The sequence below is a fragment of the Pelodiscus sinensis genome, chromosome 1 (assembly GCF_049634645.1).
Source record: "Pelodiscus sinensis isolate JC-2024 chromosome 1, ASM4963464v1, whole genome shotgun sequence".
NCBI classification, from domain to species: Eukaryota; Metazoa; Chordata; order Testudines; family Trionychidae; genus Pelodiscus; species Pelodiscus sinensis.
The window spans coordinates 85199776-85224593 of record NC_134711.1 but is presented as its reverse complement, the minus strand read 5'-3'; the positions used below and the strand labels follow the sequence as shown (position 1 = coordinate 85224593).

The 24818-nt window shown below is 44.6% G+C and overlaps 1 protein-coding gene across 1 annotated transcript in view; it reads left to right on the top strand.

The window, feature by feature from the left end:
• NUP205 (nucleoporin 205) overlaps window positions 1-24818 on the top strand; it is an 88757-nt gene that overhangs the window by 55266 nt on the left and 8673 nt on the right. The window contains exons 25-36 of the mRNA XM_006125865.4: window positions 725-799; window positions 3491-3648; window positions 10491-10571; window positions 11039-11230; window positions 13078-13345; window positions 14345-14443; window positions 16516-16664; window positions 18408-18599; window positions 18896-19017; window positions 20871-21009; window positions 21473-21599; window positions 24060-24136. Coding sequence (XP_006125927.2) covers window positions 725-799; window positions 3491-3648; window positions 10491-10571; window positions 11039-11230; window positions 13078-13345; window positions 14345-14443; window positions 16516-16664; window positions 18408-18599; window positions 18896-19017; window positions 20871-21009; window positions 21473-21599; window positions 24060-24136 — 1679 coding nt within the window. The remainder of the gene's footprint in view (window positions 1-724; window positions 800-3490; window positions 3649-10490; window positions 10572-11038; window positions 11231-13077; window positions 13346-14344; window positions 14444-16515; window positions 16665-18407; window positions 18600-18895; window positions 19018-20870; window positions 21010-21472; window positions 21600-24059; window positions 24137-24818) is intronic.

Sequence of the window (24818 nt, the reverse complement as noted above, 5' to 3'; positions counted from 1 at the left end):
ATACTTGATTGCTTTAATATCGCAGCAGGGAGAATCTTCTTTGCTGGCTTTAGATAAGGTGGTCACCTATGCTGAAAGTCAGACAGTTAGATTCTTTCAGAAATCTTTTGCAGCAGAGTTGAGTCCCATGTTTATTGCAAGCTTTGACATTCCATTATTATGTGATACTGTACCAGGACACCACTCACTGATGTAATGTTGCAACTCAAAGACATAGCTGTCACCGCATTATCTTTTATTTTGTTCTGCAAGACATGTAAAACGGTGACAGCAGAAAGCTTCATATGAATAAAATAAATAGCATAGTTGAAGAGATGCACAAAAGGGCCACAACCAAACTAAGATTCTCCCCATCTACCTTGACAGGCCTCAACCCTGATCTAGTTTTTGTGATGTGGACGTATGATTATTAGGAACTGCATTGAGATCACCTATTCATTTTACATTGGCCATCAAACACTAATATCAATACTTAGCATTCCCATTTTATTTTTACCCATTAAAATACTCTACAGATGTTTTCTCTCCAACCTGGATGAAATCATTAGCTACTAGTGATCAGATGATGATTTTTTTTCAGTTTTTACCATCCTGGTGTGGATTTGAACCAGTGACCTAAAATTGACCAGTCTGCAGTCATGACATGTCCTTTTGTGCTTGGTCAAATTGTTTACATATTTTCTTGACCTTAATTTTCTAATTAATTGTATTTCAATACCCGTAGCTGATGGTGAAGGAGGAATGGAAGATGAAAGTCGATCAATCAGTGCGTTTCTTCACATTGATACTGCCTCCAAAGGTAAATGCTCTGCAGAGTGTCACTATTTCTTAGGAAGGGCTTCCTGTAGAGCAGGCCTGGGCAAAATACGGCCCATGAGCTGGATCTGGCTTGCCAAGCCATTGGATCTGGCCCACAGATGCTGTTGAGAGCCCCAGACAGGTTCCCCCCTTGCTTCGCCCCACCCACCTGCCACTCAGAAACCGGCTGTGGGGTGGTTTCCCTTTAAAAATTCTGAGCCCTGGAGGGGAGGGAGAAGACGTCAAGTGCTGCGCCCAGCGCAATCCCATTCGCCTTTTTCTGGACAGAAACTGGCCTTTGGAAGCTGACCGTTTGAATAACAGGCAGCCGCAAAACACCTCGCCTCCTCCCCTTTGGGCTCAATTATTTACTTATAGTTATTCACAAAGCACATAGCTGCAACTGGAGGCAGGCTCTCTGCCTGCCTGCCTGTCTGAGAAACTGCTGGCTGGCATGTCTGTTGGCCAGAGCCTGCCTGTGGCACCCCAACCCATCCCTTGCCCAACCTTCTGCCCCCCCCTCCACTCCTGCACCCAAGTTCACAACCCAACCTCCTGCACCCTAGTCCAGTGTCCCAAGTCAGAACTGCCTCCTTCACCCACACTCCCTTCTCCAGCCTCCATCCCAGACCCCCGCACTACCTCCATTATTATCATGGAAGAGTGTGTCCCTTGACCACTTTCCAAAATCGTGGCGTGTCCCCCCCCCATCAAAAATGATTGCCCATCCCTGCTCCAGAAGAACTGCTTCTGAATGAAATATGGCAGACATAAGCAACACCAACTACTATAGTATGTAAAATGCTATTATCATGAAACAATGAATTTTAGAAATCAAGTGACAGGTTTGTAATAAGGGAAACATATTGGAATGGGAGAAATGATAAAAGAATAATGCACAAAGGAGGGCAAAAGAAGGGAGGAGGCAATCTATAAGTGAACTGGCACAGAAACTATTTGAGACATACTGTGAAACGCCCCTACATAGTACAGGCAGTCCCTGACTTACGCGGATCCGACTTATGTCGGATCCGCACTTACGAACGGGGCTTTTCTCGCCCCGGAGCTCATGGGCGGCGGGTCACCACCCATGTCCTCCGGGGCGAGAAAAGCTTCTCCCGGTCTCCCTGGTCTGCTGGGGGGGGGGGGGGTCCAGCAAAGCTGCTGGACCCCCCCCAGGCAGACCAGGGACACCCGAGCAAAGCCGCCGCCTGGGCGGCTTTGCTGGTTTGCCCGGGAGCAAAGCCGCCCAGGCAGCGGGACCTTTGCTTTGGTGTCCTGGCAGCGGGACCTTTGCTCTGGGCGGCTTTGCTCTGGTGTCCCTGGTCTGCTGGGGGGGTCCAGCGGCTTTGCTGGACCCCCCCCCCCCCCCCACCAGACCAGGGGGACAGGAGCAAAGCCGCGGAGCACACCCGCAGGGGGACAGCCCAAGCCCAAGTCCCTGGTCTTCAGGGAGACGGGGAGCAAAGCCTCGGAGCACACCCGCAGCGGGACAGCCCGGGCACGCTTGGGCTGTCCCACTGCGGGCGTGCTCCAAGGCTTTGCTCTCCGTCTCCCTGGTCTGACCAGCAGACCAGGGAGATGGGGAGCAAAGCCTCGGAGCACGCCAGCAGTGGGACAGACGGAGCAAAGCCGTGGAGGACTTGGACGGTCCCGCCACCCCGTCTCCCTGGTCTGCTGGGGGGGGGGGGGGTGCACCTATTGCTCCCCCCCCCCCCCCCAGCAGACCAGGCTTTTCTTGCCTACCCCTGGGGTAGAGCAGCTGGGGGCTGCCGGGTTGGTCCCGCAGCGCTGCTCCGGACCAACCTGGCAGCACCCCAGCTGCTTTGCCCCAGGCGTCCTGATTCAGCCTCTGCTGGTCAGTTTCAGCAGCGGTTGAATCAGGATGCCTGGGGCAGAGCAGCTGGGGTGCTTCTGGGTTGCTCCAGTAGCGCCGAGGAGCCGCACTACTGGAGCAACCCAGCAGCACCCCAGCTGCTCTGCCCCAGGCGTCCCCAAGTCAGCCGCTGCTGAAACTGACCAGTGGCTGACTACAGGAAGCCCGAGGCAGAGTTGCTCTGCCCCAGGCTTCCTGGAATCAGCCGCTGATCAGTTTTCAGCAGCAGCTGACTTGGGGACGCCTGGGTTTCTTAAGTTGAATCTGTATGTAAGTCAGAACTGGCATCCAGATTCAGCCGCTGTTGAAACTGATCCAGTTTCAGCAGCGGCTGACGCCAGTTCCGACTTACATACAGATTCAACTTAAGAACAAAGCTACAGTCCCTATCTTGTACGTAACCCGGGGACTGCCTGTATCTCATTTCTGTGACTGAAAATATTTGTATTTTAAAAATCTAAAATCTAGGTGACTAAAGTTGGACTCAAATCCCTGTGAGGCACCCAAAAGTAGCTGCAAATTCTCTGCACCTATGAAAATCAGGCTGTTTTTAAGAGCTGAAATTTAGACACCTGGAAATTTTGGCCAATGTGTTGTGTATATAAAATGAGAAATAACATGTTGTAGAAATGAGTTAATACTCTTAAGTTTTATAAAAAACACACCCTCCCCCATTCTGTTAACATAAATTCATGGCCATTGCTGCTCAGAAGCTCTTACTGTGAGACCAGATAAGGTGAAGAGTTGTTTACACAAAGATTAGTTAAGGTTCTTTGGCATTTCTGAATAGGATTATTAGTTCATTTTCTTCCACAGTACGCAGGAAGATCTTGAATATCTTGGATTCAATTGACTTCAGCCAGGATATCCCTGAACCTTTGCAACTGGATTTTTTTGACCGTTCTCAGATTGAACAGGTCATTGCTAACTGTGAACACAAGAATGCACGTGGGCAAGTTACCTGCAATGTCAAGGTAAGCAGTGTTTGAAGTATGCTACCAGCTGTCTTTGGTTTGGTAATTTATAAAAATGTCTGGGGGCACTGGGGTTCTGTTGTTATTGGTCATTTTAAGCACTAATAGGACCCCGACCCGATCATAAGATTCAGATCATTCACATTCAAACTGAAACTATTTTTATTAGTTCAAAGGCTAATCAGTTCAGTAACATTTTATCAGCATACAGCAACTGGGAATTATCAACTGCCCCCTCCTAACTTCCATGAGCCACAATCAATTACAGGTGGGCAAGGAGCAGAGCCCACCACATACATCTTCCAAGTGCTTCTGCTGTCTTGGCTGCCTACAGAAGTTATCCTTTCTTACACAGTAGTAAGTTCCACAGCACTCAGAATTTATTTTAACTGTAACTTGTTTACTACCCTTAGGGCTGTTCCTCCTTCATTAGGTTAAACACAGGTCAAACAAGTTTTGCCTAGCAACTACTTATATCACTGTAATTGTTTTGTTGTTATATTAAGTGCCATTTGGCTTATTTCTTTTTACAGACCCAAACCTGTTATTCCTTCACCCCATTTCTCCATAAGAAGTAGTTCAGCCATTTCACTATATGTCTTGCAATTGCACTTGAACCTCTTTAATCTGGCAACCCTGGGAAACAGGCTATGCAAGACTAAGGAAGTTTTGTGGAACATGCAGGGTTCTGGGGTGGGGTCTGGGAAGGAGAGTTACGTGAAGGGGATGGGATGGGGTGGAGTGATTACTTGGTACCCCGCTCCAGGGGGGGTTCCATGTCCCCCACCATTTCTAGGCACCCCTTTCCCCCCACCAAAAAGATTCAAGTAAAGCACTTAGGCTGCTATTCCCCCAGCTGGGGGGTCAGGAGGAGAGCAGCAGTGCACAGAGTTTTTGTGCAAAGTTTTTCCACTGTAAACTTTTTCCCCTCAAATTTTATTAATGTGACCATGCATTGTCATTTGTTTATATTCATATGTATTGGAGAAGCATGCAAAAGCTGTGGTCACTATCATAGCCCCATTGTGCAAGGTGCTATACAAACATTTAGGAAGACCCATTCTTCTTCGGGTGATGTCCCCGTGAGTGCTCCACGTATGCTGACGGGCATCCCCGGAGCCGCAGATCGGAGCTTTTTCTAAACAGTTGCTAGTTGGGCTGCACATGTGCTGCAGGTGTCTCGTGCTGCCAGCGTTTGACAGTTGAGTGCAGCCCAACCCCCTCCCCTCAGTTCCTCTTCTACCACCCTTGGCCGTAGACAGAGTCCTCCTGCCGCTTCAGGCACTTTTTTCCTCATAGATAAAACCTTCAACCTTTTGACCTCAATTCATCTTGGATCCTTGATACTTTATTACCACTTCAAAGGCAAACAGATCAAGCCAGGGAACACTCTGTTCCCTCAGCACTAGCTGCTTCAGCAGCAGCATGCTTTCGGTCAGCTGGCTCAAAAAACAAACAAAACCCCACCCACACCTTCACAAGCTGACACCCTCACAGCAGCAGGGAGTCAGCAGCTTCACTAACCTCTCTCCCGCCCCCGTCCCGCCCTCCAGCCAACCGCCAATGGCTGGAATATGCCTGCTTCACAAAGCTTTAAAAAATGCAGTGACTGCAGCGATCCTGTCCCAGCCTCAGACGGACACAGCTGCTTTGTCAAATGCTTGGGGGAGGCACACAATCCTCAGGAATGCGTCCATTGTAAAACCCTGCCTGAAAGAGCAAGAGAGGACAGAGCTCAAGATTCAAGATCTCTCCCTACACCGGGAGAAACTCACAGGCAGCCTCCGGCACTGAAACAGGCACAGGCATGTGCGGCACCGGATGAAGCAGTGGAGCCGGCTTCAGGGCGGCCTTGCAAACTCTCGGTGCCGGTGCTCAGCTTGGCACTGTCTAGAGAAGCGGTGCCGCCTACACAGTGAACCTGCAAAGCCTCGGTGCCGCCGCTTAGTGCACCCACCTCTCCACTGTCTTCATTACAGCAGAACTTTATCCTGCAGGCTAAGCAGATGGGCTTTGAAACAGATGCAGACTGCACGGGGCTAAGGAGAAACTATACCAAGCACAGGGAACTATATCAAGGAAACAGTCCTCGGCACCGTACCCACCTTACTCACCACCAAAGCAGGGACGGGGGTGCTCAACAGAGATCTATGATGAGAGGAGGGCATTCTCCTCCCAGCAGGCATCCCTTACTTCATCTCTACAGGGGCATCACTACACCCCATGACTGTATCACCCACAGTGGCACCCAAGCTGATATTACCCACAGCCACATTAGCAGCCACAGTGGGCACCTTTGGATTGCTAGACACCACCCAAATACCACTCTACTGCCCCATCCTCAGGAAAAAGGCTACCACCAGTTTCACCATCCCACCCTATGGTAGCCATACCGGACTCAGAGGAAGAAGAAGGCCAATTAGCTGATGATCAGGACGATGCTCAACTGGCACAGTCACAAGACAATCCCACTTCCCCTCCATAGGATTCCATAGTCCCGGATGATGATCACAAGACAGTGGACCTGGAACAATTCCAGGATCTTTTTAAGAGGGTTGTTACATCACAAGAAATAAAATGTCAGGAGGTTAAGCAGAAACAGCCTGATCTCATGAAGAATATCCACCCATTATCACAGGGCAGAATTGCAATGCCCATAGATGAAGCAATTATGGAGGTGTCTGGAGGCATCTGGCAAACACTAGCATTGGCTCAGCTGACCTGCAAAAGGTGGACAAGAAATATCTCGTCCCACCTAAAGATCTAGATTTCCCTTTCTCCCATCCTCGGCCAAACTCACTGGTCGTCACTGCGGCAGGCCAATGGCCCCTCACCTTAGATCAAATAATGGCAACAAGGAGCACAAGAGGCTAGACCAATTCAGAAAGAAGGTCTACTCATCTGCCACCCTGCAGCTTAGGACAGCCAGTTACTCAGCATGACTGGCAAATCACAACTTTGTCAGCTACTTCAAACTAGCAGACCTGATGGAGCATCTGCCTGATACCAAGAAGCCCATACTCAGGGCAATCATATGTGAGGGCCACACAACTGCCCGTACAGCACCACTGTCTGTGATTGACGTGGTGGACACAGCAGCGAAAACAATGGCTACAGCAGTCATGATGAGAAGAACATCATGGCTTCAGGCCATGGGGGTGCCAAAAGAACTGCAGTCAAAGGAAGAAGATCTTCCTTTCGACAAGCACAAGCTTTTTGCTAGCAACATGGATGAGATTCGGCACATCAGCAAAAACACATTCACCACCTTGCGTACTCTGGGAATGCACGCACCACTGTACAGGTACAGGTGCTACACCCCCTACAATAAAAGCAGGGACTTGTACTACAACCGTACTCGATACAAACCATATGAATACAATCACACCTCGCAGCGCACCCAGAGGAACCACAAACAACCACCACATCCCTCTGGTGGCCAGACCCTGAAGAAGCAAATTTGAAACATTGGTCGAGGGCATGCCCAACCTCCCCAACCATCAAGTGCAACAAGACCAGAACCATCTATTTGATCATAGATTACGCTTATTCCTTCATCATGGGCCTTCATAACATCTGACCAGTGGGTCATAGAAATTATCCGTATGGGATATTCGATCCTGTTCAACTCCCTCCATCATAACCTTTCCACTACCCCATCCTTCTTCAGGGACCCATCTTACGAGATACCCCCTCAAACAAGAAACCGACCTGCTTCTTCATCTAGGAGCTATAGAGGAGGTACCTGAACCAAACCAGAGAAGGGGATTCTCTTCCACCTATTTCCTGACCCAGAAGTGTACAGGAGGCTGGAGACCAATCCTAGACCTCCACAGACTAAACAAGTTCCTTTGAAAGCAGAGATTCAAAATGGTTATGCTGGCTACAGTCATACCAGCTCTGGACAGAGGGGACTGGTTCACAGTCCTCATCCTACAAGATGCATATTTTCACATTGCAATACATCCATCACACAGATGTTTCCTTCATTTTACAGCAGGAGGGGACCTTTTTCAATACAAGGTCCTTCCCTTTGGCCTGTCATTTGCCCTGCGAGTATTCCCCAAAGACCTAGCACTCATGGTGGCATACCTCACACAACAGGGGGTAGAGATTTCTCCTTACCTCGATGACTGCTTACTGAGAGGTCGTTCACAAGGGGAAGTGATCGACATAACAAAGACCAAGCGACTGTTCAGCCTGCTGGAGCTCTTAATCAGCGAACAGAAATCAACACTCAGTCCAGTTCAGGACTTAGAATTCATAGCAGCAAGACTAGATGCCATATCAGCCAGGGCATACCCTCTGCAACATGGATTCCAGACCCTTTGAGATTTAGTTCTTTCCCTCATTGCAAACCCATCCACCACAGTCTGTACTTGTCTTCAACTCATAGGGTACATGGCGGCCACCACATGCATGCCTCCATTCCCATGCCTTACATCAATGGCTAGCATTGGTTTACATGCCCTCACGTCATTCATTGCACAAACCCCGGTGCTTGTGCCAGAGCAAGTACTGCAGTCGCTCAAATGATAGACATGTCCACTCAACCTCTTAACTGGAATTCCATTTTTACAGGAGGAGACTGCCATACAAATTACCGCAGACACTTCACTATTGGGTTGGGGTGCGCACTTCCAAAGTAAAACTGCAGAGGGCAAATGGCTACCAAACGAGGCTTTAACGAGGCTCTGTTACACATCAACATTCTGGAGCTCGGTGCCATAAAAAATGCTTACAGGAACTTTGGCCCTTTCATAACCAACTGCGCAGTTCATGTTCTCACAGACAGCACATGGGACCTTAAGCTGGTATTGACTGCTCTCATGAAGCCTGCCTTTGAGACAATGGCTTCGTATACTCTTTCTCTACTTACCATGAAAGTTCTCTTCTCATAGCCATAACATATGCGAGATGAGTCAGTGAAATAGGCGCACTAATAGAGGGCCTGCCTTATACAGTATTTAGTAAGGACAAAGTGACTTTGAGGCCGCACTCAGCATTCCTTCTAAAGGTCGGCACAAGCTTCCACATCAATTAACCTGTTGTCTTGCCTACATTTTCCTAAGGCTTCATGCTTTGCCCGGAAAGGCAACACTGCATTCAAGGGATGTACAAAGAGATTTGGCTTTTTACATTGACAGGACCCGACTCTATCGCAAGACCCCACGACTCTTTGTTGCTACGACTCATCTTGCAGCGAATTTCAAAATTGATAGTGATTTGCATTCTCCGATGCCATTTACTCTCTGGTAAACTGCTGCCAACTCTACCGAGAGCCCATTTTACTCGGGCTATTGCAGCATCCATGGCATTCTCTAAAAATGTGCCTCTATAAGACATTTACTGAGCAGCCATGTGGTCCTCTAACCACACACTGTAAACATTATTCAATAATGCCCCAATTGGCAAACGATACAGCGGTGGCTACAGCAGTTCTGTCTGCTGCCATTAAACAGTAACTCTGAGACCTGCCAACCGCACAGGATACTGGTAGGTAGTCCCCATACGTGGAGCACCCAAGGGGACATCACCCGAAGAAGAAAAGGAAGTTAATGCACAAGGTGAGTAACATCTGTTCTTTGAGGTGTGTGTCCCCGTGGGTGTTTCATGACCCTCCCTTCCTCCCCGCTACTTGGAGTACGTCTGCTCTGCGGTAGACGAGGAACTGAGGGGAGGGGGTTGGGCTGCACTCAACTGTCAAACTGCTGGCAGCACGAGACACCTGCTGCGCATGCGAGGCCCGACTAGCAACTGCTTAGAAAAAGCTCCGATCTGCGGCTCCAGGTATGCCCGTCACCATATGTGGAGCACCCACGGGGGAGGGAGGGGGACACACCTCAAAGAACAGATGTTACTGCACGAGGTGAGTAACTCCCTTATACATGCCTTGAATACTTGAAAGTAAGAGTAGATAAGGGGCCAGAAAAAAGGATACAGCCTATTAATAAGGCTATGATTTTGTCATGGCTATTTTTTGTAAAAGTCAGGGACAGGTCATAGGTAATAAACAAAAAAATCACAGAAGCGGTGACTTGTCCCTGACTTTCATTAAAAATGTACCTGATCAAATGGGGAGGGAAGAGAATCCAGCTGCCTGCAGTGATTGGGAGGTGCAGGAGCCATAGTGGTTGGGAAAGGTTCCCCCACTCTCATGTAGAACTGGGAACCCATGGTGGCAGGGGAGCTACAGGCAGATCCCTGCCAGTGGTGGCAGCTGGGCAGTTCAGGAGTCTCCAATGTCTTGTCAGTTGTAGGGGCATCCCACCACCTGCAACTGCTGGAGGGTCCCCTACCACATATGGAAGCCAGGCTGCTGTGGAGTCCTCCATCTAGTCAGCTGAGAGGCCCTCAGTGTCACAGAGATTGCTAGAAGTCATGAATTCTGCAACTTGTGTGACTTCTGTGACATTATCTTAGCCTTACATATAAGCAAAGTGATCTGGGTGATGGTAGGAGGATGACATGTTGGTACCAGGTTGTTCCATATCTTTTAAATATAATTGTTTTTTAAAAGGGGATGGATAAAGGAATAGGAAAACCGTTGGGGAAGAAGAAAGAGAGAAGTTAGGAGAGGAGAGTGCAAAGCATGATAAGTGGAGAGGGAAGATGGGTAGTGGAAGGGCTGCATTAATAGGAGAGGGATGGGATAAGGGAGGACATGCAAAATCAAGAAAGTAAGTCTATAGCTGTCTCCTATGTCTACTTCAGGATGCTTTCACTGTGCTGCAAACATTTCCAAACAGCCAGGAGTTCACAGTCTAGAGGCAGCAATATTTAGATAACCCCCCTTTCATTTTATTACTTAGATATTTTCCCCCTTGCTCTTTCAATTCCAGTATCTTCACCGAGTTCTAGTTGCAGAAGTTAATGCACTTCCAGGAATGGCAGCCATAGGACAGAGACCTTTACTTATGGAGGTAAGTCTAATCAAAATAACCTATGGCTTGTCTTGATGGAGGCATCCAGCAATCTAGGATGTAAGTCTACAGCACACTAGATTGCTATGCACTAATTATTCATGTGGAACCTGCAATCATTCCCTAGTGTTCTTCGGCCTACTGCTGTTTGAAATGGGTGAAGGTCATAGCACATGAGGGTACTCTTAATGCCTAGTAGCAGAGTCCATATGGCCAGGCAGTGCACAGCACTCTAGTGCATTGTAGACTTAAACCCTGCTTTCTGTACACTGGTTCTCCATCTAGTGAAGTTCCTAATCCCATTGAATTGAATTAATAATCCTGTTTCTTTTCTGACAAACTGAAGATATTTAAGTGGTTTATTTTTTTTCAAAGATTATGACCAAAAAAGTAAGATAAGTTATCTTGCAGTTTGTCCCCTCATTTTCTTGTGTCTAACTAAAAATTCCTTTTTTGGGGGAGTCCAGGAGATCAACACAATTCTGCAATATGTGGTGGAGCGGAACAAGCTGCTGCAGTGTCTCCATGCAAAGCGGCATGCGCTGGAATCCTGGAGACAGCTGGTGGAAATTATATTGACTGCCTGCCCACAAGACCTCATACAGGCTGAAGACAGACAGCTGATTATCCGGGACCTCTTACAAGATGTGCATGACAAGGTAAAGCTCTTTTGAGCTTCACTGGGCTATGTCTGTGTTCAAATTTTTCTTTGTCACTATGCTAGCAAAAATTGCATGTGCTATGGAGAGAGGGTATCATTCATTAACAGCCATTATGACTAGAGCAACATGTTGACAAATGACAAAGAAGTTACTGTCATTGTGAAAGCTGAAAAGACAGTTGCTGGTGGGAATGTGAGAAAAGGAAACGTAATGTTTTGTGAAAGGAGAATCCTTACGGGACATGGACCCCCAGCAGGTAATAAACATACCTCAGATATTTTTGGATATTCATTCTGTTTGGATGATTAGCTGTATATTCTGTTTTTGATTCCTCAGGGAGAAAAAATATGAGCAACCTGCAAATGCAAATGTTTGATTAGAGAATAGGGAGGGAGTTTTAAAAATGTAGTGAATTGTTTAACTACATTCTCTTGATGTTTTACCACTGAATTGTTGCATTGATTTTAGATAAACTGGACAACTATCTTCTACCATTGCTGTCTGTTGAGGACAAAATGTGATAAGAAATACTGTGATTCTCAGAACACTGAAGCATTAAAAGTTAATTTTTGGTTTTCATGCACAGATCTAATTTCTGACATGTCATACACCAGGGGTACGGAACTTGGGGCCCCTGGCTTGCTTGGATCTGGCCCCTGAGGCTCAGCACTCCCCCTTCCCCTCCCCCCCAGCAAAGGGGAGACAGCACTGGTAGCCAGCCCTCTATCCCCTCCTCCCCCCCGGCCACTATCCCGCCGTGCGGCTGGAGCACACAAAATCTGCTTGCCTGTGGGTCAGTGGACCCCAACTCAAAAAAGATTTCCCCATCCCTGTCATACACAGTCATTTTATTAGGTGCCCTATTTATGGAGAAATGTATAGCATACATTTAATTTTTTTTCTCATTTTTGCCAAGGTAAAAATACAAATTGTCTGATTTCATTACATTTTCTGTCGGTGATCATTTTGTCAGAATTATTTTAAAGAAAAATTGTAGAAGACTTTTTTAAAAATTCCCAATGTGTTTGTTGTAGTAGTGGGAAAAAAAAGGAGGCCTCCCATGGCCAAAGCTCACCGTATTCACTATTATGGAGATTAACAGTTAAACCGTCTGCTGCTTATTTGAAATGTGTACATTATTTGTTGTGTTTGAGTGATTTTTTTTTTTTGCTAAACTTTTTATTAATTTGGCAAATGAATAATTTTTACAAGAGAACAAAGAAATAATTGTGCCAGATAGCTATTGATATGTATAAAAAGACAAGATAGGAAAAGAATGTTGGTGGCAAAGGATATTTTTGAAAATAGATAATTCAGGATGCAATGTTGCCATTGCAAGTGTTCAAATGAAATGAGACAAAAGTAGTACTGACTTTGTCTCCTTCCTTGTGGTTGTTCCTTCCCTGTGGTTGCTCTTAGGTGACAAATTTTTCTAAATTTTGTGTTGCTTTTATAATATTTGTGTTTTATATAGACATCAAAATGCAACATGGTTGAATTGTTCTTTCTCTAACTTATTCATATATTAAGTATTTATAATGTTTCCTTGCCCAAATATAAGTGTCATTATGTTTGGAGTTTGGGAGAATGAGAACCAAAAAGCTAATAGTCTGGTCCAAACCATTATATGATTATAGTCTTTCTGAAAATTAAAAAGACACTCTGCTCAGGTATTGATCTGTTTTGTGTAGAAAATCTTCTATTTCTAATTTTGTAAAATGAAAAGGTTGTAATGTGTTCCTTTTGCTTGCTTGCAGAAATGTATATGGATGTGGGAAGCTTAATAAGTGGTCTAGTATCTCCTGAAATCATACATGTGCTTTTTCCTCCCCTTTTCTCTTAAGATCCTGGATGATGATGCAGCTCAGGAGTTAATGCCAGTGGTGGCTGGGGCTGTGTTCACCCTTACTGCCCACTTGAGCCAGTCTGTGCGCACTGAGCAAAAGCGACCACTGGCTGTTCCTGTACCTGGGCACTCCCAATATGTGATGATGCTAGATGGTTCTTTCACCTCATCCGGTTCAGAGGGCATACCTATGGGTTTCACTTCCATTGGTGATTCTTCCCTCCATATCATTCTAAAAAAGCTACTAGATTTCATTCTGAAAACAGGTATGTTAAAAGCATAAAATAATTGCACTGTCAGTGGATTCTAACAAGCCAAGACTGTATAAATGTACTGTGAACCCCCTTATATCGTCGGATTGAATTTATTTATGTCCTTAATGCAGGTGCCCCTTTCAGAGTTACATTTATAGACATCTTGAAAGTTATATTACTTTCAGGAGGCACTTGATAAGTATGCTATCTTCAAGCTTACAGCTAGTGAGGTAGGGGGTATGTGGTGTGTAAGTATATAAGGGGATTCAATGTTACATACAACTAAGGCTCAGATTTTTGTCATAGATAATTTTAGCAAAAGTCAGGGACAGGTCATGAACAATAATGAAAAATTCACTAATGTCCATAACCTATCCCTGACTTTTACTAAAAATATCTATGACAAAAGGAGATCCTGGGAAGCTGCCAGTGGGCTTGGGACTCCAGGGGCCCTTGCTACTCTTGGGGCTCTGAGCCCCTGGTTCTCCTCTGCTGCCCACAGATGCAAAGAGCTCTGGTATTCCCCCCTGCCTCCCTCAGCACAGGGAAGTGACAGGCAATCCCCCCTGTCATCTGCACTCTGGAGGTTGGTGCTGTAGCATGCAGTTGCTGAGAGATGTTGGGCCCCCTTGCCATCCACGTACCTCACAGCTTCATGCCTCCACGGATAGCAGGGGACCCTGCAGCTCCCAGCTGGTGCTGGTTGAAGTCGTTAAGGTCTTTGGAGGTCACAGATTTCATGACTTCTGTTACTTCCATGACTATATGGCAGCCTTAGTTATAACTTTGTGACAGAACCTTGCTTTGCTCAACTCATTCTCATAACCTGAATTGGTACATCAATGGGCAAGGCTTGCATATAAGAAAACATAATTTTTAATTTGTTTTGCTACTGCCAGCACTAATATTGTGGAGCTAAAATAAGTGAAGGCACAGATGGTATTAATAGAATAATGATTCAACTTATTACCAGTTTGTTTTCTGTTACAAATAATTGTTTCCTATGAGCAGGTGGTGGATTCCAGCGAGTCAGAACACACCTGTATGGGTCATTGCTGTATTACTTACAGATTGCCCAGAGACCCGATGAACCAGACACCTTAGAAGCAGGTAGGATACAATTGTGTTCTGAGAAAAAGAAGACCAATTGGGTATGAAATCTAGTGCTATTTGTTACCCCACTGTGTTACAACTTAGGGTATGTCTAGACTGCGGTGCTATTTTTGGATGCCAGAAGTATCCCGAAATAGCAATGCAGCATCTTTAAATGCACCTGCTATTTCCCGAAATAGCAGGCACGCCATTTGGTCCACAAGGGGTGAGGGATTAGTCGGAATAGTGCTTTGTTTTGAAATTTGATGCTGTCTACACACTGCCAAATTTCAAAATAAGCTCTTTCAACCTATACTTGGAATAAGCTACACAATTTGCATAGCTTATTCCAAGAGAAGGATGCTATCTAGATGCTCCCTTAGTCAGGACACAGTATTGTCAAAGAACATTTCTAAGTGTTCATTCAAAGTGTATTATGAGCCATGAGCTTATGATTTTACACTCCTGCCAGTGCACTCTCTTAGGCTGTGTCTAGACTACATCCCTTTTTTGACAGAGGAATGTAAATTAGACACTTCGAAATTGCAGATGAAGCGGGGATTTAAATATCCCGTGCTTCATTTGCATAGTCGCGTCATGGTACTCTTTCGAAAAAACACCATTTCGAAACTAAAACCGCGGTCTAGATGTGGTTCTTCCGAAAACGGCAGGCTTTTTCGAAAGATCTTGTACTCCTCAAAAAATGAGGCGTACAGGACCTTTTGGAAAAAGCCTGCCATTTTTGGAAGAACAACGTCTAGACTGTGGTTTTACTTTTGAAATGGCGCTTTTTCGAAAGAGTGCCATGACGCGATTATGCAAATGAAGCACAGGATATTTAAATCCCCGCTTCATCTGCAATTTCGACGTGTCTAATTTACATCCCTCTGTCAAAAGAGGGATGTTGTCTAGACACAGCCGTAATGTTTCCTTTGGAACTATAAGAGCCTCTTAATTGACATAGAGGAGCAGTAACAAACTGAAGATGACCGGAATGGAACTCTTTTTCAAAGCCAGTCGAGACAGCCAGCAGGACTACTTGTACAAGCCACACTCTTTGGCTATGTCTACGCTACAAGGTTTTTGCATAAAAACCGGCAGAGCATCCACACCTCAAGTGAGTTTTTGTGCAAGTAAATTGGCAGAACAGAGGGCTTTTGCCAGTAGTTATTCCTCTGCCCACGAGGAATAACTCCTTTTTGCGCTGCAACTCTTGCGCAAAAAGGCAGGCATGGACGCTCCGGAGGGGTTTTTGCGCAAGAAACCCCTATCGGCAAAAGCACAGGTGCTGTGATGGCCATTCACATTTCTTGTGCAAGAGTGTCCATGCAGTATGGACGCTGTCTTGCACAAAAGCAAATCGCTTTTGTGATGTACTTTGAGGTCTAGACACACTTTTGCACAATAAGTTTTTGTGGAAGATCTCTTCTGCAAAAGGCTTCTTGCACAAAAGCCCTGCAATGTAGACTAAGCCTCTCTGTCTAATGGCTGAATTCTTTGCCTCTTCAGCATTCATAGCCATTTCTGATTTCAGTGCAAGGGATCATTATCAAAAGTCTAACTTGTCTCATGCATGGTCATTCAGACTCCCAAGTGTTGGGAATTGCAGTGTTGAAAAGTGTCAGTAAGATTATTGTAATTCCTTTACAGTTGATTGGTTGCTTTGGACATAACACTTTTCCTTGGATGCATCTTGTTTGCTTCCCTTAAGATTGATTGTTTTGTTTTCAGTGGAAGTTTGTTACATTTAATTGAAAGAGTTTGTATGTGTATGTATTTTATCTTACAGTAAGTTTTTTCTGACAAGACTGTCCAAGAGGAGGGGAGATATGCATACACAGATGCCACTTGGATGTTCTGGCCATAGTAACTGATTTTAGGATAGAATATATTTGTACAGGAACCTTTTTACTTGAACATAAACACACTTCCCCATTACTGAGATTATAGATATATAGATAGGGACTATTTTAACGTCCTGAAAGAAGTGGCTATGGTTTTCCTGTATTTAGGTTGATATTTTGTGGCGTCAAACCATTTAATCCTTCTACATCTCCTTTCATTCTTTTTTTTTTTTCTTGCTTTTTTAGCCAAGAAAACAATGTGGGAACGTCTGACAGCTCCAGAGGATGCATTCAGTAAACTGCAGAGAGAAAACATGGCAATTATTGAAAGCTATGGTGCTGCCCTCATGGAGGTGGTCTGTAGAGATGCCTGTGATGGTCATGAGATAGGCCGGGTAAATGAATCAATTTTTGTAACCTGATTTTTTTTTCTTTTAAAGGATGCTTTTCAACTATTTAGGTCAACATTTGATAATATTTTTTTTAAAAATTCTAATTTAGTGAGTTTTTTACAAATGTCTGCTGAAATAAAAAATATAACTCAACAATTTAGATATCAAAAATATTATTTTGGTATGAACATAGCATGCTCCTTCACATTGCTTTTCTTCTAGCTATGGAGAAGTTGTTAATGCTGTTGCAAAAGTAGCATAATCTAGAGGATAAAGCACTGGAATGATGTAGGGATGTAAGCACTTGCTTGAAGCTCCCCTCCCTCCGCTGCCTGTGTATCAGAGGCAGCGGGGGAGGAGAACCAGGGGTCAGTGCTGAGGGGAGCCAGCTTCAAAGTCGGTTCCCCCCAGCACTGTCTCCACAGTGGGAGGGAGGGAGGGAGGGGAAGGGCAGGGGAGGCAGAGGCGCAACAGTCCAGGACCCGGGAGTAGTCCCGGCTTGTGCTGACTCTGGGAGCTACTCCTGCTGCAGCTCTGCAGCAGCTCTTACTACATTTAAAAATGTAGAGGCGCAGTGGTATGGGACCCAGTGCGAGCCAAGACTGTTCAGTCCTGACTTGCGCTGGGTCCTGGACCTAGCCCTGCTGAGGCTCTATCTCAAGGACGGAAAATAATTTTTTGCCAGGGGCCTTGTCACAAATTTTTGACGTGGCCCCGGGCCGCACTGGAAGGAGCAGGGTCTCAAAAGGAAGAGGGCAGGACCAAGATGCTTCGGGCTTCCCTAGCCACAGACCATGATTGGATCTGGCCCGGGGAGGCCCTTTTGCCAACCCCTGTTCTGTAGTTTAAATATAGTAGCAGCAGGGCTGCCTGTGCACCTGGCTCCTACTACATTTAAACTGCAGAACCACAGCGGGGCCGCTTATTGACTAATCATGTAGTTGATACAATTTTATCAACTACACGATTAGTCAGTTACCCGCCTCTTAAGATCCTTAGCATGGAGGCTAGGAGTTGCTGAGTCCAATATCTGGATCTGATATTGACTTGCTATTTGTTCTTGGGCAAATCCCTTTAATTTCCTTTGTCTGTTTCCATATTTACAAAACGTTTACTAAAATCCTCACAGGGATATCATCATTTTCAAAAACTGTGTTTAAAAATAGTTTCATGTATTTCACTGGTTTAACTTTTGTAATTTATACTATCATATTTTCAGTTTTTTAATGTTTATCTTAGCCCTCTTGCTGTATGAAAGATCCACTCACCCAGGGGAAGGAGTGATATTGACAAGAAGGGTAGTTTTGTCTAATGTGCAAATAAAGTAGAGAGAGAGAATGTTTCCACGTTTTTTTTTTTTTTTTTTTTAAGTTGTATTGAGGTTACATACTACTAGTAACAAGAGTAGATTTTTAGAAAAATCAAATACGGGCATTATTTTCGAGTAGATAAATGCCTCTGTAATGTTTCTAAGTATTTTGAAGATAGAGCAGTAAACAACAAAGGGAGTGAGGTTGGCCTCCTCTATACTAAAACCACTGGAATTAGATGATGCAATAACTTCCAAATAAAAGAACATGTTAGTATGGGGAAAAATATATTTAGTTATGTTAAGAGATTCTTACAAGCAATGGATCAAGGTACACTCTGAATTTGAATGTATAAACATATTGTTTGTTTCTAGACATGTATTGGAAATCCCAGCATTCTGGTTAATTGATTTAATTTTTTTAAAATTATTTTTAGATGCTAGCGCTGGCTTTACTCGATCGCATTGTCTCAGTAGACAAGCAGCAGCAATGGCTCTTGTATCTCTCCAACAGTGGCTACTTGAAGGTGCTTGTGGATAGCCTAGCAGATGATGACCTAACTCTTCAGAGCTTACTCACGCCTCAGCCTCCTTTACTTAAAGCTCTGTATACCTATGAGTCCAAAATGGTAAGAGCTTGCCAGGGATTATTTTCTTCACAAATTAAAGTTTCTTTCCTGAGTTTCACATTCTTGATAGATGTGCATGTTCAGTTAACAGATTACGCATTAAAAACCATATGGGCCTTTCTGTTTCATCACTGTGTTCAGTATATAGTATTTTCAACAATAGCAAAAGTTCTTCTGCAGATAGTAGACATGCTTTGGGATAGTGTTGAAGCAAGGAGGGTGAAAATATCAGTATAAATGAAATCTCACTGTATGTTTGCATGACTGTTTTTCCCCTGTTCTCTCCTATACTCTAGGCATTCTTGACCAGAGTGGCTAAAATTCCACAAGGTGCATTAGAGTTGCTGAGGTCTGGAGTAATTGTGAGGCTTGCACAATGTCAGGTGTATGACATGCGACCAGAGACAGATCATCAGGGGTAGGTGTCCATACAGTTGGTTCTTTAACTGAGTGCTAGACGATAAAATCCATTTATGAAGGAGGCAGAAATCACCAGCTTTTGTAATCTTTCATCCTTATGTAAAAAATATCCACTTGGTTAACTAAATTGAAGCTATAGTGGGTTGGCATGGAAAAATTCTGATTTACCTGGTGTAAAGGGGTAAATTATGGTACTTTCTTTTTGGATCCAGGATATAAACCCACTAGCTTATCTGATTTTTTTTTTTTTAGAAGTTAGTCCATAATTTTTTAAACGTAAATTAAATTCTACTGGTTTAGAGCTGCAGTTGCTTTGTAGACTTATCTTTTGAGGATTTGGAAGTGCTTTGAAGTAGGGATGTTAAATTTAGTTTAATCAATTAATTGACTAGTCGATTAGTTGATAAGCACGGGAGCCTGGGAGCTAACCCCTCTGCGGCTCTGCAGTTTCCCCCCATAATCTGCTAATCGACTAGTTGATGAAAATTCCATCAACTAGTCGATTAGTTGATTAAACGCAATTTAACATCCGTATTTGAAGGGTGTATAAAACCCGCATTTGATTAATTTTCTTCTCATTCCTTCCTGTAGTACAAGAATGGATGTATAGGATTGACATACATTTAATTTCCAAGTTGTTCCATATATTTGTAATTATATGTGATACAGCAACTCCATGGAGTTGTACAGTGTTGTTGATTAATTGGAGTAACCTAGATACTGCCCAACTTTCCTGGCAGGAGGTTTGTATGTTGCTTGCAACTAAAAGCAGCAGCTCAAATGACCATTATTTGGTGTAGGAACACCATGTGCAACTTTTGTTTGTAAGGTGGCTGGGTGAGGAAAAGGAATAATTTGTGTGATTAGGGAAAAATCACCTTGCCTAATTTCCAACTCTAATTCTCACTTTAGATTGCAAAGGCAATCTTTGCAACAAAAAGGGCTAGAAACTTATAAACAAGGCACTTCAATGAGCATGACATCAGCGGGTATGTCTACACTTGCAGCCTATTTCAGAATACGGCTACAAATGTATGCATTCAAAATTGCAAATCAAGCCCGGGATTTAAATATCCCGTGCTTGATTTGCATCTTCCCGGCTGGGCGCCATTTTTTTGAAATCTACAAGCCCGGAATAACTGTCCGCGTCTAAGCGTGGCAGTGAAACGGGCGTTCGAAATAAAGCCCTATTTCGAACTACCTGTTATTCTTCCTGCAATGAGATTTAACAGGTAGTTCGAAATAGGGCTTTATTTCGATTGCCTGGCTTGTAAATTTCAAAAAATGGCGCCCGGCCGGGAAGATGCAAATCAAGCGCGGGATATTTAAATCCCGGGCTTGATTTGCAATTCCGAATGCATACATTTGCAGCCATATTCCGAAATAGGCTGCAAGTGTAGACATACCCTAAATGTATCAGTTGGAGTTTACACCCCGGGGGGGAGGGAGGGATGAGGAGGGACTGAGCTTGAGCTGCAAGCCAATAGACTTTCATTGTGCTTGCCACTCAATCATCTTTCATGCCACTTATGGCACACGTGCTGTATGTTGCCGACCCCTGTTGTAGAAGCTACTTGTTTGCATTGAGGACAGTGGAGGAAAACATCTGATTAGTCTGAATGTTTTCAAAGAAACATTGTCTTCTAGCTAGCAAAAGCAGCTTTCTGAGGAAGTTAAAAAGGGTTGTGTGTGTGAAATTGGTCTTGTACTGGAAAGCTAAAAGCCTTAACTAAGAAACTGCTTTTGAGAATTGTGATGTTTTCATGTCCTTTAAGATGCTTATAAGCTGTATGTGTTTGTGGTCTCCAATTTCCATCAGCTATTGATACCTTTCCTCTTAAACCTATTCAGGATGTTTGGAATGAGAGATCCCCCTGTCTTCATTCCCGCTCCTGTGGAGCGCTATCGCCAGATTCTTCTCCCAGCCCTCCAGCTGTGCCAGGTGATCCTCACCTCCAGCATGGCACAACACCTGCAAGCAGCTGGCCAGGTAAGCTAAGGGCCATTGGCTGATGGCACTGTTTGTTGCCGGGTTATGTATAGTACAGGTTGAGCCTCTCTAGTCCAGCTCGCTCTGGTCTGGCAACATCTGTGGTCTGGCATGATTTTAGTTAGCTGAATGTTCAGTTATCATGGGTGTGGCCAAGGTTCCCACCGTGCCATAAAGTTTGTTTACAGCCACCAATCCTGGCTCTCAGTGTTCTGTACCGTTGTTTAGCTCTGGTTTATCCCTAAATGTCTTATAAGATCCCAGTAAGTAGAAGTGTTGGTAATGCTGCTAGACAATATTGACTTCCCGTGGTTCAGCAAATTCTCTGGTTCAGCCCCAGTCAAGTCCCCAGGGTGCCGGACTAAAGCGATTCAATTTGTAGCAATAATTCTGATTTTATCTATTAGATTACTGTGCATTTTTTCCATCACTCATGTTTTCTTTCCTCATTTCTGTGGTTCAGGTTTTGCAGTTTCTAATATCCCATTCAGATACTATCCAGGTGATCCTCCGGTGCCAAGATGTCAGTGCAGGATCACTTCAGGAACTAGCCTTCCTGACAGGAATAATCAGCAAAGCAGCTCTGCCTGGTAGGAATATCTCTTAGATTGGAAATACTTCAATTTTGTTACACTTGTCTGACTTGATCACATGAGCTTGATTATTTCTGATATACTGTCAAAGGAATAGGATACACCATTGAAATTCTGTTAAAAATTGTCTCATTAGAATGCGTGGCTTTGAAAAGAGACAAGGGAAATAATAAATAATTATTATTGAGGCAAAGAATGATAGTTTGGCAGTGGATGTGGAATCCACAATAAATATGTTGATGTAGGTTTGACTTGCTGGCTGTATTTGCATAATACCTATTACTTACATAGTGCTTTCAATCTTCTGATATTCATCTTTAAAATGCAAACAGGAGATAGATACAAGGGGATTATTCAGCCAGTCTACTAAACAGTTGTGGAAACTGAGGCACAGGAAATTTGCCTAAAATAGTCTAGTTTAGTTCTTAGTTGATAATATTCAGTGTTTCCCATAATTTTATTTATAAACAGTTTTATATTGTGGGGGGTGTACTGTAGGTTAGTGCACTAACCTCCTCCTCTCTGATCTATCTTCATGAAAGTGTCTGGTCACTGTTGTCCTGGGTTTGGTAGTCTACTCTAGACCAGTGGTTCCCAACCTTTTTCTTTCTGAGCCCTCCTTCCCCCCAACATGCTATAAAAGCTCCACAGCTCACCTGTTCCACAACAACTATGTTTTTGTAAATAAAAGCCAGGTCCAGCATTAAGGGAGAGCAAGGAGGGCAATTGCCTGGGGTCCATGCCACAGGGTGCCCAGCAAAACTAAGGTGCTCAGGCTTCTTCCTCAACATCAGGTGGTGGGACTTGGGCTTTAGCCTTGAGTGGCAGGTTTAAGGCTTTCTGCCCTCGGCCCCAGTGATCTTAGCACTGGTTCTGCTTCATGGATCCTCTGAATCCTGCTTGTGGGTCCCATGTGGACCCAAACTAGTTGAGAACCACTGCTCTAGATCATTGTGGAAAGGTTAACTGGTTAACCATTAAGCAGCACCCTAAACAGGTAACGCTTATCGGTTCTGGTTAACCAGTAGGGGCTGGAGCACCTGCTTGCCTGCCTTGGGCAATGGGCTGCTCCAGCCCCTCGGGGTCCATCGCAGGCAGGGGCTGCTCCAGCCAGCCAGCTGGAGCAGCCTCTGTCCGTGGCCGCCGCCCCCCTCCATTCCCCGCCGCAGATTACATGCTGGCTCCCGGGGAGCCAAATACAGGGTCTATAGCGAAGCCTCCTTGGAAGCAGGGCCAGCAGCTCTTGCCAATCCCCATTCCCAGGGAAGCAACTTCACTGAGGCAGCAAAGCTCCCAGGAAGCTCTTGCTGGCTATGCTCCCTGGGAGGAGGTTTGGTGGCCCAGCTCCCAGGGAGGCTTCGCTGTGGGAGTTGAAGTATAAAGCTTATTTAAGCTTTAAACTGCAGAGCCCACAGTGTGTAACCGTGGAACCGCCAAGATTTTTAGCACTTACTCGGTTAGTTTTTTAAAACACATTTTTACATCCCTATTGTGAACATAGTTGGGCTCCTCCCGAATTCACCATGCTACGTTTTGTCACGATTGGCAGTGTTTCCTCACCAGGAGCAGGGTCTATGACTAGAATAACAAGGGCTGCACAGTGCCCAAGTTTGTTGGTTTAGCTATGTGGAAAGACTTGCACAACAACTGCCAGTAGTTTGCCAATTTTTCTTAATTACTAAAATTCAGCCTGAAATTTTATTTTAAACAATGCTTATAGTATTATTAATAAATAATGTAATTACATAATCACAAACCTACTGCAGTAGTGGGCAAGACAGTGTCTGCGGACTATATCCGGCCCGCAAAGCTGTTTGATCCAGCCTGCAGCCACCTTGCCACCATGCCATTTGAGACCTGGGGACGGGAGAGCACACAGTCTCCTTCCCCTAACTTGGGGAGTTCAGAGCCTAGAGGAAACTGCCAGCTGTTCAGAACTACTCGCGGTTCTCTTTAGGTGCCGCGTGCCCCTGGCAGAGTGAGGTCAGGGGTCAAAGACTGGGGAGCGTGCAAAGTTTCCTCCTGCTGTCAGGGTCACGCAGTGCCTAGAGGGAACTGCCAGCTTGTGGTTCTCTCTAGGCGCCGCACGCCCTGGAAGAGTGGGAACAGGGCCAAAGATTTCACATGCTCCCTCACTCTCAGGCCAAACAGAGTCTGTGGGCGGAGGGAGCATGTGAAGTCTCATGACCCTGCTCCTTCTGCCTGAGGCACTGCCCCTTTGGGGCGGCCCACGACCAGTTCTGAAATTTGTGAAGTGGCCCCCTTAAAAAATTATTGCCCTCCCCGTTGTACTAGCTACAGTTAGATTTTCCACATTTTTGTGAAAAATGTGTTAAGATCTGTAAAAATTTCATTTTGATGGAAATGTTTTGATCAGCTATGTTAGATAAATGTAAAATACTAAACCATAAATGTTTTTAACTGAAAAAACCGCAACATATTTGTCTGTTTTGTTAGGTGTATTAGGTGAATTTGACATTGATATTAATGAAGGGACGCAAATGGAGCTACAGGGGCATATAGGACGATTTCAGGTAACTGGGTTTTATGTTTTAGTCCCATGTTAGTTTGAAATTTCACATTTAAATGAGAATTGCATCTTAATTTTGTACCAGTTCTCATAGAACATATATCTGTTACGTTCTAACCAAGAATTGAGAATCTTATTAAAAAAAATTGAAGTCTTTGGCACAAAGTAAGAGGTAAGTTAGGTTAGAGACTTTCATTTTACAGTTGAGCCTGCAGAGATCTATAGAATTCATCTACTAGATGTGAAGAATGGGGAGGAATTTGAGGCCAACACCAAAATGAAGTAATTCTGAACTATTCCATTACCACTTTCACCACAATGACATCCTTAGCTCCACCTGTGGATGTGTCTGGTACATGCAATGTCTTATTTCTTTCCTTGTCCCTTTTAAGGAGAAATCCAATATAGGGTGTAGGGATTCTTGATTAGAATCCATAAGGACAGTTCATGCGCTACTTTCTGCTCTGAAGCCTCGCTGTTGCAATGCTTTCTCCCACTAGTAGGAACTACTTCTTTCTTATGTAATTATATAAAGAGGCTGCCACACCAAATACTTTTAGATGGGAGAGCAAGATAATGTGTTCTCTTGAACCCATTATGGATTGCTACTCCATAGATGAGCCAAAAATGGGTTTGCAAGCAGTAAGCAGCTTCTCTAGTATTTGTGGGACTGAGTATTTGACCTG